The sequence below is a fragment of the Thunnus thynnus genome, chromosome 5 (genome assembly GCF_963924715.1).
Source record: "Thunnus thynnus chromosome 5, fThuThy2.1, whole genome shotgun sequence".
Taxonomy (NCBI): domain Eukaryota; kingdom Metazoa; phylum Chordata; class Actinopteri; order Scombriformes; family Scombridae; genus Thunnus; species Thunnus thynnus.
The window spans coordinates 14,531,609-14,547,752 of NC_089521.1; the positions used below are offsets into that span (position 1 = coordinate 14,531,609).

A 16,144-nucleotide genomic window follows, 5' to 3' on the forward strand; every position below is an offset into this window, starting at 1 on the left:
CATCACAACTAGTTTAGAGCAAATCATGGTCCAGTATGCAACTTAAACAAGTATGATGTAGAAACCTGAAGCTTCAAGTGCACAAACACTGAGAATGGACTTGTAAGTGCAGTTGGAAACATATTTCTCCATTGGTTAAACTTTTGTAATGACAAGTATTTGCAAATTCATAGATTCTGGATTTTCAATGATGGAGAAGTAGGTGTCATTTTAAGAATATTTAAAAGGATGTAACTGAACATTTTGTGGAAAATAAGCATGGAAGAAAAAAAGAGTAATTATATGTATTTAAAGGTATACTATGCAGGATTTGTCAGTTGGTGTTTGTAAACAACATTCAAATTTGGCCCCTCCCCATCTCAACAAGCAACAGAGGGAAGCTGTGATCAAGCGAGCTAGTGAGTGAATGAAGAGAGCAAGCAACACTGGCAAGAACAAAGCAGTGAATCAAATAAATAAAACGTTATTTTCTGATTGTTTCATGGCAGTTTCATTTTAAACCACAAATAAACACGCCCACACCTCTGCATTGCGGGAAGGTGCTGCATTACCGGATTTTGTGTGAATGTGGAGCTACACACCCAATGCCCAAAGGTTGAGGCCCAGAAGCTTCCCGAACACAGCAAAATAGTAACAAAATAAGAAAATGCAGGTAGAGGGCAGGGTCTCTATAGATAAATACATGTTGCATAATTCCAGTGGGTCATAAGATTTCTTTTTTTTTTAGAAAAATCCTGCATAGCATACCTTTAAACTTGTCTGGAGGGGATCTTTAAGAAAGAATGACAAAGTTAGATTCCGCTTTACTTTGTTCTTTATTACACATTAAATAGGAGTGGTGAGATTCATGGCAAAAAATAGACTCATTTGAGATCAGATCACCACTCTACACTCCCCACAACAGGCGTGTTGTAAAGTGGTCATTCATTCACTTCCCTAGACCTGGACACAGTCACACTCTCTAGTCACATACACAGAGCGGAGTGAAACTCCATTAAAGCAACATTCATTTAGACACACCAACGAAATGAAGCACAATTTACAAAATATGCACCTTTCAGTATCACAACTATACAAAGGTTGTTAAAATACGATCAAGGTATAAATGATACATTTCAGAAATCAGCTGTTGGCACGCAATAAAGGAAGAGGAACATAAAACTACTTTTGAAACAGTATTGTTAACAAGAGGGCTCCATAATTAAAATTGCATTAACAGTTATTATCTACTTCATGAAAAAAAAAAAAAAAAACGAGGTAATAATAAACTGGGTCAAAATTCATTAATCCTGAAAGAAAAATGTATCATGTCTGGATTTTCTGAGTCAATAACATTACTCCCCTAAAAACAGCATTTTGTGTATTTCATGAGCACACACAGACAAAGTAAATGTTGTCTCGGCTCTTTCTACCGTCTAAATGTAGCACCTAATGCAAACATAAAAGGCAAATAAAACTCCCCAGGGGAACAGCTTGTAAATATGATGGAAAAGGTGAAATACAGGTTGACCCACCAAAGAAACTAGGACTTTTTTTTTTTATAAATTCAGACAATCTTGTCTAAAAAACAATTTTATGGCAATTATTGCCTAATTTACAAACATCAGTTCCAGTTACATCACCACGATACACAAGCTTTGTGAGAGAAAATGACAAATTATCTCGCTGGACAATCATTTCTGTTGAAAGGCAGCCCACCAAACAATTTCAACACTTTGGGGAATTAATGCAAAAACTCTTTCAAAAAAAGGGAAGAATTTGAAAATCCATTTGAACAACATTTTGAACAATCTCCAACACCACACCAAGAGAAATATTCCTGAAAGCTGTTTAAAAGATGCATTCTGCTTTCTAGCCAGTCACAAGCAAACGAGTCAGCTTAGGAAAAAGTGGAAGGCGTGACACCTCTAGGGGTCAGCTACTGGAGCATCAGACATCCTCAAATTGAACAAACATTGAATAATAAGCGGGTGAAAATGTCCGCATTCTGTTTGAATATGACGCCGTTCGCTGAGGTCGACGTTCACAGGTGAATTCTGCCTTTGATTGCTTGTAACAAATAGCGATGAAATGGTTCTTGTCAGGATGAATTAAAACAATCCTGCAGTCGAGTCTTAGCATAAAGCATAGCAGGAAATATTTAACAAGCTGTTCAACATTAGCTTGTGACGAGGCATGAATCCTTGCAACATAAAATGACTCTGACCAACACAGAACCTGGCTGCTAGTCACATTTTTATATCACAGAACCGGTAAAATCTGGAACATCATGGATCTTTAAATTGTGTCATATACGAAGCAAAAACACATTGATTACTGTATATAAACCTGAAAAACTGGATTATTTGATGTCCACTTGGGTCAGAGTTCCTCGTTGCTAGCTCTGTTAAATGTATCAACCAGAGGCAGTTTGCAATACCCATGCCATCTAGGACACAATGCATGCAAAAAGAAAAAAGAAAAAACAAACGTCTCATGTAGGCAAGAAATCACTCCCCACACAATACAAAGCATTGACAAATTGCAAAATTAATTAATAGCTAATTAGGGTGTTAAAACATTCGGAGAAGAGTAGGAGTTTGCATGCATACTTATATCAGTGACATAACTAAGTCATACCTAGAGGTCATTAGAGATGGGGACATTACACAGTGGCTGGGACATTTGGATCTCATCTGGCTGAATGTTGGTCCTTTCTTCATGTCTGTTTTGTCTATGTGATTGGGATGAAAATTAATTCTTTGGCATCCCATATTTCAAAAGGGCATTAGAGAATTTTTGCAGGTCAAGACCTTTCAAGCAAAGGAAAGAAAAAAAAAACAAAACTCCAAGTTGTTACTGAATAATTTGTCATACCTGAGTTGTGATGAAATTTACTCACAGCTCAGCAGTTCTAGAAAATTATCCAAATCAACATCATCCTATAAAGATCAAACAAGCTGTTGGACCAACACATGTGGGCAACTGGCACTAAACTGAAAATAAAGCTTATTGGTGTCCAAGTAGCAAATAACAGAAAGGCAGAAAAATCGGGTCAGGTTTAGTATTCAGTATGGTGGGTATTGAGAAAGAGGCTAATAATTTAGTGTAATGTACAAAATGTATTACTTTAACTGTTCAACATAGTTTCTTTTTTAGTCTGTCTTGAAAAGGGGTGATTATTCACATAAGTGTACACTTTGTCTTGGACTTCTTTTTCTTCTTTTTGCCCTCCTTGCTCATCTTCTCCTTATGCTTCCGGATTTCTCGCACTAATGTGTAAAAGGCATCATCAACGCCCTGGAAAAAAACATGAAAAGGATGCAGGTTACAGTCACAGGTTATTATATTCATACTAAAAAAGGATCAAATAATCAAATAAACAAACAAACAAAAAAAAAACTTACAACCTGATAGCATTTTAAGTATTGACAGTGTTCTTTTATTATGACATGATATCTTAAATGCTGCTCGATTTAAAAAGGTGATATCACTCTACTAAAGACTCCACTAAAGAATAATTGGGACAGATTAAATATTTCTGTTAACAGCCGTGTCCAAAACTAGAAATTAGACAACCAGCACTCCATTCTGCAATGTCAACTGACAGCATGAAGCTATTCCACTTCCAAGAAATGGCTTCATTCACAACTTTTGCAATCATTTTTATATCTATGCTAGTTTCATTTTATTGTTGTCTCCCCCCAATTCAAAACCATAAATTAAACACTTAAATTTTGAATAATGTAAATGTCTTTAACTCATTTTCTGTCTGTGAAATGTAAATCAGCTTGACACACATCAGAGTGCAGGTAAATTCATCAATCCAGTTGAGGATTATGTGAGACACAGCTGAAAAAGAACAGAGCAAACGTATCTGTAACGTCATGTACCTCAGAAGTAAAAGTCAGTAGTTCACTCGCTGACAAATAGCTGCAGTTACATGGGCCGACTGTTTTCCTTCTGGATTTAATCAGTGCAATCGACGACTCAAACAGTGTTTAAATGGCCGCTAAATAAAATGACAGGGCAAGATGTCCTGTTCATATTTCAATAGTGTTTGTGCAGTCCGCCAACACAAACAAACTGTTTATAAAAAAAAAAAAAAAAGATGGGCCTGCATCAAGCGCCTGGCACCAGCACCTGTTTACTGCTGTGGTTTTGTACAAGTAACAGTTTTATAAAAATATTCTGCTATCAGAGTTATTGAAGGCGAGAAATACAGAAACAGAAGGCGAGCCTTCTGTTTATCTCTCCAAAACTAATAAACATAAACTATTCAAAGGCTGTTCCCCCAGAAGAGATGCAACAACCGGAAAAAGGTGATAAAAAAAATAAAAAAAACTCTCATAAGCAACAAATAAAAGAAGAGAAAGTGGAACATCTCCCTCAGGTGAACATCTTTGATTTCAGTTAAATTAATGCAAAAAGGAGCATAGATACATTCCGAAAATCCAAAATAATCTGCGAGACAGTTCATAAAAAGGTTTAAAACCACTTTAGAACCAAATAATTTTTTTTTTTTTTTTTTGGAATGAGCCAATTTATTCTGACGTGGTGTTTAAATGAGGCTTTTATAGTCTAGCTGAGCTTTTGTTCTGATTGTTAGTGAATAAAAGGCTCCATGTAAATGCAGCTACTTTCTGTTGAGGCGAGTACATGTTAAGTACTAGAACAGTCTGAATACTTCAATAAATGTGATGTTGAATCTGCACGGAGCTGCAGAGGAGAGAGCTGAGCTACCTTCAGGTTGTGATAAAGACAGCAAGTAAAAGGAAAGAATAAAAGAAGGGACTTGTGTCTCCATGAAAAACTTTCTCACCCACAAACACACACCAACTTTTGTTCACAACATCATCTTAACACACATCCTCCTTGGAAACATTTCAGCACATGATTTGGTCCCAGATTCACCATAATCTCCATTAATCACACAAGTCGGCTTACGAGCCCATACCCGTTTCTTCAGGTTGATTTCAGCAGATTGAGACACTTTCACACTGGTAGTTTAGCCAGAATCTGGGGACGGTTCGCCTAGAAATTTGGTAATATGACTGCTTTTTCTGAATCTGAGAGAACACCAAGGAACCGTACCGAAGCATGTAGTCTGAGATTGGTTGTGAATACAGATTGTGTGCAGTCAAAATTCAACCCGTACTCCCCCAGGAAAAACTGTGCATTTTATAGCATCAGTTGCAGTTTTAGCAATTAAACAGGACTTAAAAAACCTCTCCGTAGGCATAGAATTACTATCAACCTATACTTGAGGTCATGTACATTTTTCCCCTAGTAGGGTTGCAGAAGAACTGATGCTAGTCTTTTTTACTTTGCTGCAGCTCGTTCTGATGGTCGCTCCGTCAATGGTGTGGTTATGCCTGCTTATATACATCATCCACCATTTTCCTTACATACATCAAAATGGGAACAGTCATCATTTCCTTATGGAAGTGATGTTAAACACCTGCACCTTGATGCCAACGTATCCCAGATCTGAACCAAATTACACACATATGGAGATGGAGTTAGAGGACAACAGAAATCAAGTTCAGATTCAAGTATATCAACCCAGTGTGAAAACAGCCTTAAATAATAATCAGCCATGATACACAGAGACACACAAATCATCAGGTGTTTCAACCTCCTGTTAGAGCCTCACCACAGCCCCAGTAGAAACCAGCAGGTTAGCTTTGAGAACCCATGAAGCACCAGCTCTCACTGCGAATCCTCTCCCATTGCCTTCTCCACAATCCCTTATAACATACACACACACACACACACACAGAGCTGGTGGGGGCACGGCTGCATACACTTACCCCTTTCACATCACAACACATTTTTTAAGCTTGACACAGCGCGGAGTCTTTTCTTCCTTGCTGAGCCTATTGAGCCGGTACAGCCTGATCTCCCGTACCAGAGTGTAAAAGGCATCTTCCACTCTCTGCAGTATGAGACACAACTTCCCTCAATGTTGAGGAATACAGGGGACATATTGTATGTGATACAGCCTACAGATACAAAGAAGCGAAGCAGACTGATGGTCTGAGGTGGGTCTACCTGCGAACATCTGGCCTGCTGAATCTACAGGTGTTTTATCTACATTAACTCACCACTCAAAATCTATCTTTTGAATATCGAACACTCACCTCCTGTAGGCTTGAAAGGGATCTCAGTTTCCTTCCTTGCAATGAACTGAATTCCAATAGTGACAAGTTTTAAAATTTCATCTCTAAGTATGTTACAAACAGTCATCATTTTGCCAAAAAGTACAATGCTTCTTTGTTGCACTTTTACCCTCTTTGAATCTCTGACAGAAGCGGTGTGGGCATATAGAATATATGGGGCATACAGATGGACTGTGGTGCATTCATGTGCAGGAGTGGAATCTTCTAGGAACATATTAATTTAACAATTAAGTTTCATAAACATGTCACCATTCAAATCCATTTTTAACTGAACCAACTACAGAACAACATTATAAACTTTAAACTATGAACAGCCACCTTTCAAGCCTACAGTGGGTGAGCTGACACTGACAAGATTTGGGTGGAGTATCACTTAAACTGTATAGCCTTAATGTAAAAGAGAAGTGCATGCATTAGGAGGGTAGTGTTGATTGTGCATTATATGTGGGAGATTTCCCTGAGATGTCTTGCAAAAAAAAAAAAAAAAAAAATCACTGAGATTTGGGAAACACTGAGTGGCTTTGAATGTAAGAGACAGATACTGGTCCAGCAGCAGCACCAGGTGGATAGTGAATTATCGGTACGCTCAGGTACAAACAGGTGAACTGAGCTGTAAGAAATTAATCATTGTATCATTAATTTCCCACGCACCAGAAGGAGCTGTGATTCACCCTGGGTCAGAGAGAGCAGGAAAAGGATGTTTTTACAGATCACCGCGTCAGCCAGCCAATCACCTAAGGCAATATTCACAATACACACCATTTGACGCGACTACGCCACGGCAAATCTTCCAACACCCAGTCACAATAACCAGTAAGCAGAATCATTAACCCCCTCGCCCCCGCTCCCCCCCCCTCCCGAGAAATTACCGACAGCGTGTCCTTTCATGCAGACTCCTTGACACACATTTACAGATTTGCTGATTATTTATAATGCAGGATCCTGTGCAGATGGCCCTAATGATGAAGTAATTTCACATATCCATGACAAAGTAGCATGCAATGATTACATTATCACCCATAAATTAAAAATTCAATTAACCAGAGAGGATTTAATGATGCGCAGCACATTTCCAAGCAACATTATTATAAAAAAAGACCATTAGAGCCACTGAATGTGACACAAATCAATAGCACCACATGACTCAAGACTTTAACATTTCTTGTGAACCAAGTACTAAGATTATCAAGCCTTTGCAAGGACACTTGTCAAAATTACTTTGAGTTTATGCCTCTCGATAAATGAAAATTGATTCTCGAGTGAAATTTATAGTGATGGCTGTGTCCTTTAAGCCAGTAACCCTGAGACCGCATGCAACTTCAACATTCAACATGCTCTACAGAGCTGCAGTGGAATACTACAGCAGTTTAGTGACAGATTGACAAGTTACGCTGTTTAAGTCTTGAGGGTGTGGCCGACTCTGGCTGGACTCTCACCTGTCTGGTTTTGGCTGAGGTCTCAATAAAGGGAATGCCGTAGCTGCGTGCTAAGTCCTGAGCCTGCTTGGTGTCCACTGTCCGGGACGGGAGGTCACACTTGTTCCCCACCAACACCATGGGGACGTCCTCAGAGTCCTTCACCCGCTTAATCTGTTCTCTGGACATTGACAGATGCAAATATTTGTTATTTTTTATTCAATTAAGGCAGTATCCAGATGACTATTGAAATGTGAAGCTAAAAAGCTTTGACATTTTAACAGAATATGTCAAATAATGTTATAATAAAACAGTAAAAACTTCTACTTAATGTTTCAATCCATCTATACATAGGTGGGTAACTCAGATTTTTCTGTATTTTAAAACGTTTCAGTTTTACCAGCTCACAATCTAATAAATCGCATGCAAATGCGTTTTCTTTAAGTTCCACAAATGTGAACCACAATGTTTGAATATTCAAATTTTGTCCCAATATGATTATATGGAGTACATAGTGATATATTAGATTTGATTCTTTTTTTTTTTTTCTTTTCCTGAAATTGTGCATGTCAATAGGTCATCTTCACATATCAAAAAATCCGCCATGAACCACATGAGGCAATTAAATGAAGCGCAAATCCATTTAAAACGAGACGTAAAATCCTATTACTTTTATCTGTGATTAAAACGCTCTGCAGACTTTAAGCCTCCCAGCTCACCTATAGTGGTGAATGTCCTCGAAGGACTTGGTGTTGTTGATGGCAAAGACACAGAGGAAGCCCTCTCCTGTCCTCATGTACTGATCCCTCATGGCGCTGTACTCCTCCTGACCTGCAGTGTCCAGGATGTCCAGCAGACACGTCTCCCCGTCGATCACTACCTGCTTTCTGTAGGAGTCCTGGAGGAGAGAGAGGTCAGAAAAGTGATGAGTGATCAGCATAGGGATTATAGTGATGAATGTCCAAATAGCAGCTTCATAAAAATGAAAAATAATTTCTGCATTATTCATTTTCACTATTATCTTTAGTGCGTTTTAGACATCTATGTTATAATAGAGTGCAGACATTTTTAATACTGGGCACGATTCTCCTAAATTCAACACCCTCTTATGACCAGCTGATATTAAGACAAACTAATATCAAAAATTAAATTTGACATTGATGAATAACATATTACTATTATTATTAAACGTATATAAATATATTGTATGAGGCATATTTTCTTATCTGTAAAACAGATCTATTTATCATACTAATATTGGTTCATCATAACATGAACGTACTGATATGATTTTACTGAAAGATACCACAGTACTGTATTAAATGATTACCCTACTCCAACTGTAGTAGGCCACTCCATTTATCAGCAGGCCTCAAAATATAATGAGGTCCTAATTCCCACTGTGTCAAAGCACTCCCTCACTCACTCTCCCGCACACACACACACACACACAAACACACACAGATGGCCCCACTCACTCTACTCCAACAGAAATAATTACTGTCTGATGCAGTGAGCGGCTATTGTTTCAGATGTTATCTTGTATTCAAATAATCCATCGTGAAGGTCTAATCCTGCATCAGTACATCGATAATTGATTGAAATCATAATAAGACTGTTCACTCTGCACAGGTTGGTCCCCTGGGAAAAGTAGGCAGGCTGACATGCATGGAAAGGTATTAAAAACCTGTTTGGCGTCTTTTTAAAGACTTGAACCAGTAGAACCTGCTGTAACTACTTTTTTTTTTTATGAGGAGTTTCTCCTTGTTCCACCCCCATGCCAAAATACACACATAACCATGGAGACAGTCATGGAGACTTGAGTGCACATAAACACACATATTCAACAGATACACATGCATGCACGCACACATATAGCTTCTTTACCTCAATGGTGGGGTCATATTCATCCACAAAGTGATTCTGGATGAGCTGAATAGTAAGTGCGCTCTTGCCAACACCTCCAGCTCCCACCACTACCAGCTTATATTCTGTCATGATTCACCTGCGGGACCAAAGGAAAGCATGTTACACTCAGACACTCATCTGGCACAGCATCAATTCATTACATTTAAAGAAATTGTCAACGCCTAAAGGAATAGTTCAGAAGTGCGGATGCTTAAGCCTCTCTGCTCTATAGATGTTGATCCTGTTGTGAATGGTTAGCACTCTTTCCAGGGCTGTGGCTTAAAACAATTTTGTTAACTGGCTCCATTTGCAGCTCTTCATTTTCTGTCTGACAAGTGGTCAGCTTACTGGGAAGTCTCTGTACTTGGGATTGGCCGACTGAGAAAATGTCTCAACATCACTTTCAGTAAGTAAATCACACCGCCTAATGTAAAAAAATAACCTCAACTATCCTTTTAATAACACTGCCGATTCACTGGAAAATTTGATTTCATACCGCCATATTTATTTTGCTTTTCATTTACAAAATGCCCATTTTATTATTCAACAAGAAGCTTGCAGAGGAAATTACAGTCACCACCAACAGAATATGATGGTTCACCTACAAGATATTGTGTGAAAAATGCTGAAAGTGTGAGAAACTGCTACTGGATTCAGGAAAAATTGCCAAATTAAATCATTATCAGCCCTGAAAAGCAATCAAATGGTGATGAACTGAAACAGTTTCCAATAAAAACGGTTTCTACGACAGAAAGAAATAACAGGCTTTGTATCACAATTAATCAGGTACCAAAGTGAAAGAAATGAAATGAATAAATATCACGGAGACGGAAGTAGTTACGTGTTCTCTTTGTAATCGAATGTCTAATTCTAGCAACACATTCGGTGGTATTTTCTGAGTAGCAGCCACACAACAGAAACTATCCCCAGGCAGAAATCTATGACATTACATTAAGGCTCCAAAATTGACAAGCAAGTGGGAAGCTCTCTGCTGTCTGGCTGCTTTGTGGAGCAGCGACCATCAATAGTGGCAACAGGCCTTTTCAGATGTTACAGTACATACTGCTCACAGCCTGCAGTCAGGGAGGAGTTCGACTGAATATTATTGCTTTGTCTAGACAAACACAATGCAGAATGTGGTTTGATGGGTATTTAGCCAGCGAAAGATATAGTTTTACCGTCCTGGTTAGCATTCTCAAGACTTTAAAATGCTCTCTGAATGTCATATTTTACACGCAACACAGTCTGTGATTTACACATAGTACAGTGACACTTATTCTGTCCATTAAGCGAGCCGGCGGTAAAAGAAACGGTCTTATCTTTACCTGAGCAGATAACCACTGACAGTGTTACAGATCATTTCAGGAGTACTTGAAAGCTGTCCTCCACATGCTTGCCATGCCTGTACAAATACTATCACCTCTCACCTTATTATGCAGTAAAAGTGCCTTTCAATGACTGAACATAGTTCAAGTACAGTCAGCTGTCAACTCTACTCAGCAGCAAACAGGGATGTAATGGAGGGTTACAGCTAATTTATGGTTCAATAATAGATCAAGTCAGTTTAATCGTTCTCATATGCGTAATATTAGATTTAAAATACCTTTTAAGGTTGTAAACTGTGGTTTAGTTGTGATGGTGTGGTATTTAAATGGATAAATCTCTTTCTAAATATATTTCTATGCCTGCCATGGTTGTTGTTTTTTTTTTCCTTATGTTGACGCCATCTGGATGGCATAGTGTACCCAGCTTTTTATTTACTAAATCATTGACAACAAGGCAATATCAAATGGAAAGCTCCACATTTATCAGAGAATAACAAACCAGAGGAAATTACAAACACGGTTAAGACATATTAAATGTAAATAAGCAAGTAAGTTAATTAGCAACCATTTGAATATTAGACTACTTTGCAACAGTTAGTAACCTATATGAATTACCCGAGGTTAATACAGGCCTCACCACTTTTCAATTAAAGCCCCTGTGCTGCGTTCAAGCAGGCAATAACACCTAAAGCAGGCTTAAAAGTCGAAAGGAATTTGATTTAAATCCACTGCTCTGTGCCCGCAGGGTTGCCAGATTTGGTTGTGTGAAAACCTCTGAGCACTGTTAACAAGCAGGCTGCTGTGTTAGCTGTTAGCTAGCCTAGCATTAGAGCTCGTCCACGAAGCTAACCGGGCTTTCATGGGCGAACCACACACGATTTACTAAAGTAATTCATTAATGCAGCCCTGTCTGCACCGTGTGCCCTGGACGAACTCGGTATCATTCATTCAAAAAGGGGGAAGGGTGCAGATTTTAAAGCCGCCATTGACAGGCTAGTTAGCCAGAAGGTCTGCATTGCAGGGCCAGCCGTTAGGTTAACAATTGGGCGTAGTTTGCACTTACAACGAAAAATGGATAATACTTCAATAACTAATATCGCTCAGTGGTTACAAAGTGGACGCATTTACCTAACCATGAAGTGAGGGAGTACAATACTGCAATGAACCCTTAAAAAAGGGGGGACACGGCATGTGTGAATGTTATCCATTTGTTTTACCTTTTAGAGAGTGGAGTTCCGCGTCCGAAGTAGCGACCAAATAAGTCAAGCTGATAATCCTCTCGTTTCACACGATCTCTGCATTTCCTATTTCACAGCGAAACGCCCGCATTTAAGTCGTTCTACCTCGTTTCAGAAGCAAGCGGGGAACATGCAAATAAAAAAAAAAGAAAGTGGACAAATTAATCGATTGAACTTTCCATTTGATCCAGCGTCCGGGCCTCGCTGCTCAGGTTGGCCTCCTTCACGCGAATATGGGCGGATACCGGGGCGCACTTTACCCAGAAAGCATAGCTGGGGATTTCAACCGGTTTGGGGCATATCACTTGACTCTGTGTCGCAATATGAACAGCACTATAATAGGCTACGTTTTCTTTTGCCCTCTATAGGTATACTATTTGTATTTTAAATAGGTTTAATTTATAACAGTGGATGACTACAACCCATATAACCCCATATCACTACAACAGCAACCCCTTCTTGTCCTAATCCACAAATTATGCAATTATCACCAGATTTTTATTTTTATTTTTACTAAATCTAATTTGAATCCAGCCAGACTGATTCACATTCATGTTTTAATGATCACAAATAATATTGTAACTATATAGGTCACATGGTGTCAGTTTCAGGACGTCTCCTTTCAGTGTGATGATCCCCTGCTGCCGCCTGCTGCAGAGTCAACAAAGCCTAGGGGGCGACTCCACTATATATAGGCTCTAAATATAACTGGAATGTGCTGCAGGGACGTCATTCCCAGGCAAGGAAATGATTTGGCAATCCCTTGTCAGTTTTCCTAAGTGTTCACGACTCTACCTCCTGCGCACTGGATGTGCATAAACACAAGGAAAGGTTTATTACAGAAAACACAGATTAAAAAAAACAACAACAACTTTTGAAAGATGTGCTAAAGAAGTAAAATGAAGGAAAGGAATAAATTAATTCACATTTCACGCATATAAATACATAGTTATTTTAATCACAGGGACAGTCAGTCTGGTAAAAGACACAGTAACATTGTGATTAATATTGGTGGGACAAGACGCAACAAATTTAATAACTAATAGCAATAATAGCTACAGCACATACAAGAGGCATAGAATGACTCCATATAGAAAAAGGCGATACAGTGTTTATTTCTTGATACAGTAGACACGCTAGAGGTCACTATTGACTCCTTGTCCATATACAGTCTATGTTTGTCTACTGAGATCACAGCTGGTTGTATGATAAAAAAACAGAAGTGAAAGTCTGTCTCAAAAAAGTTTGTGTACTTGTGTTTTATTCCTCGATAACACGATAATAATAAAAATGTGAGAAACCAGATATTTATAATTAATTTTTCAAAGGCATTTAATGAGAATCTATTGTACTGAAAGGTGGATGTAAACCTACATCTATTTTGTAAACTGCTCATAGTAATTTATAATCATGCACATCAGCATTTTACACCTAAATTGCACTCTGGTTAGATGCCAATGCACAGGCAACTTTTACACACAAATAGTTTCCCCACTGCATTTAGTTGTAGTTGCATGCAATGCAAATAAAATCATATTATGCATTGCTCTCAACCGGCCAACAAGTAAACATTTGTGAAACAGAATCTACTATGAAATGTTTTTACTGTTAATCAGTTGGATATAATAATATTACATAATTCTGTCATTTTATCTCACTGGTGAATATAAATATCACTAACATAATGTAGGTATACTGTCAGTTAGGCTTTGCAAATGTGAATGTAGTGTAAAGTTAATCTGGGACCCTCGATCATTTCCCCAGTGATGGGCCTGTTCCTACTGGATTTAACTGTAAATAATCCATATAAAAACTTCAATGCAAGCAGTAAATCTTCTCCTAAAAGCAAAATAATTTCTGTATAATTACAAAAAAAACTTCAAAGCATAAAGTTGCCATATTTTTCACAGACAGGTGCTATAATATAGATAAAATATATAATTGATTTAATACCCTTTTTCACAGCAGACATTTTAACAAAGTTTTTTTTTAAATCACAGATGTTTTAAATAACAATTGTAATGGTTGCAGTCCATTGAGGGGAGCCAATTTCAGGGCCCTGGTATCATGTGTGCTGGATCATTGGATTGGTTACTGGGACACTTGATGGAAAAGAGCCATCATTAACTGAATTAGTTAAACCTGTGCTTTCCCTGTTATGACAAGTTATGTATGCCATGAAACTGGTCTATACTGGCAGAGTTTTTTAACCGTTTGACAAAGATTCAAATAGTATTTATGAAAGTGATTATTTCATTTATATAAAAACACTTCTGTAACATGAAACTCATCTTTCTAACTTTAGGGAAGACTTCCTGATCAGAGAAGAAATCTGTAATCCTGATTTAGCCAGACTTGATGAATAAGAACACTTACTTACTGATTACAACACTCTATAGTTCCTGGCAACTCATCCAAGAAAGGACAATATTTAAAGACATGTTCGTCCAGTAGGCATTTTGCTACGACAGGAAAGTCTGTCCTGCTCCAAGTCTGTCACAAGAGGGCAGTGAGTTTCCATTTTTATATGGTCGTATTGCCGAAGCTTATCAGCTGCTCCAGTTGAATACATGTTGTATATGTTGTGTGTAAGGTGAAGTGGGAATATAATAAATTTTGCATTATCTTCTGTACAAATCCACTGTTTAATCCACCAATACCTACTTTATGGAGTAAATAGTGAGCAAAATAGTGACTGTTTTTAATTATTTTCATTCAGAATGTGAAATATTAAGGGTTTGCATTACTATTATATAGATCTCAATCATCTTTTCATTAACCAGTGAATTAATTTTGATCGTCACTTTGTGTGTATCCATGTGTATTTGTGCACAATGCCCATATAATGTGGAATATAGTGGCTGCATAGTATTTTTAGCCATCTTAATTTGCATTTATGTGCTGTAATTATACTGTATTTCAAATAACGTTAGTATAGTTATAGTAGGGTTTTTTCCTTACAGAAGATTAGTTTTAAGGCTTTTATTCTGCAGTAGTACTTATTAACTCATTATGGACTCTTAACATCTCTTGTTCAATAACAAAGTTTCCATGAAGCAATGAAAGTACTCAGTAGTAAACCTGAAGTCTTAGTTCAACTTCATAACAGTTTAAATCGATGCCCTTCAACAATTAGCATCCACAGTCTCTCTGTGTCTATCAGGCCACCTCACCTGTCTCCATCTGTGAACATCTTCCAACCGCTGCTGCTATTATTGTTATTCATTTTTATCCACTGCTACCACTATTATTGTTAGTCATATTTATATTATTGTTGTTTTTGTTGTTGCTGTGTTTCTCTGTGTGCCTCCCTCTCCCCCTCCTTTCTCCCCCTCCTTCTTTCTCTCTCAACCCAACCTGTCAAGGCAGATAGTCGCCCACCTAGAGCCTGGTTCTGCTCAAGGTTTCTTCCCCTTAAAGGGGAGTTTTTCCTTGCTCATGGAGGACTGTTGGGTCTCCATAAAATAAGGGTACAGTCCAGAAAAGGGCCCTGAGATAACTTCTGTTTTGATTTGGTGCTGTATAAATAAAATTGACTTGATTTGACTTCTACTATTCATCTGTCATTTCTCCCTTTGTGCCTAAACGTCTCACTATCTCTTTCTCTCTATCTCCACATTGATGTGACCTGTCTTTCTCTGAAGGCATTCACAGCCTCTGGTCTGTTTCTGTCAGGAAGGTGAAAGAGCAGCTTGTTGGGGTTTGTTTATGAGACACAGTAGCCATAAAAGGCTACCAGCACAGCACCTACCAGGGGAAATAAAAGCAACTTTAGATGAAAAGGAATCCATTTTAAAAGTACCTTTATCTACAAGGGAAAGTAGGTTACCTGCTCTCTCGATTTAGTAGATGAGATTTGAAGAGGTCTCTTTATGAAAGGAGCAGAGCAGAACTAAAATAACACAAATTGCTGAGAGACACAGCTGGACACGAGAGGACAACAAACAATGCATTGAATGGATTTGAAGTTTAGGCGGGGAAGCTCTTTAAAACAAATCTGTCTATGGATTGCTTGCTGATGCAAGACGACCCCACCTTGCTCAGATTCCTTTCTAACAACAGGTGGGACTTATATAGGTGGAGAGCTCCTCGTATGT

The 16,144-nt window shown here is 38.3% G+C and overlaps 1 protein-coding gene across 2 annotated transcripts; it reads right to left on the reverse strand.

Moving 5' to 3' along the window:
* Positions 1–796: 796 nt before the first annotated feature.
* Positions 797–12,324, reverse strand: kras (v-Ki-ras2 Kirsten rat sarcoma viral oncogene homolog). Of its 2 annotated transcripts, XM_067589383.1 has the most exons (6): positions 12,027–12,324; positions 9,464–9,581; positions 8,296–8,474; positions 7,598–7,757; positions 5,793–5,917; positions 797–3,279 (listed from the first exon to the last, which is right to left on the reverse strand). In XM_067589383.1, the coding sequence occupies exons 2-5, from the start codon at positions 9,572–9,574 to the stop codon at positions 5,798–5,800; spliced, it is 570 nt and encodes a 189-aa protein (XP_067445484.1). In that variant the 5' UTR covers positions 9,575–9,581; positions 12,027–12,324; the 3' UTR covers positions 797–3,279; positions 5,793–5,797. The 2 variants fall into 2 exon arrangements, with proteins under 2 accessions (XP_067445484.1, XP_067445485.1); XM_067589384.1 differs by lacking the exon at positions 5,793–5,917 and having other exon boundaries at positions 12,027–12,312.
* Positions 12,325–16,144: the final 3,820 nt, after the last annotated feature.

Bases quoted from the DNA above. Each gene is read 5' to 3' on its own strand.
- kras (XM_067589383.1), bottom strand. From the start codon at position 9,574: ATGACAGAATATAAGCTGGTAGTGGTGGGAGCTGGAGGTGTTGGCAAG. The intron at 7,758-8,295 runs GTGAGCTGGGAG...GTCAATGTCCAG, and splicing joins GAGGACATTCACCACTATAG to AGAACAGATTAAGCGGGTGA. The intron at 5,918-7,597 runs GTGAGAGTCCAG...CTCATACTGCAG, and splicing joins CCTCAGCCAAAACCAGACAG to AGAGTGGAAGATGCCTTTTA.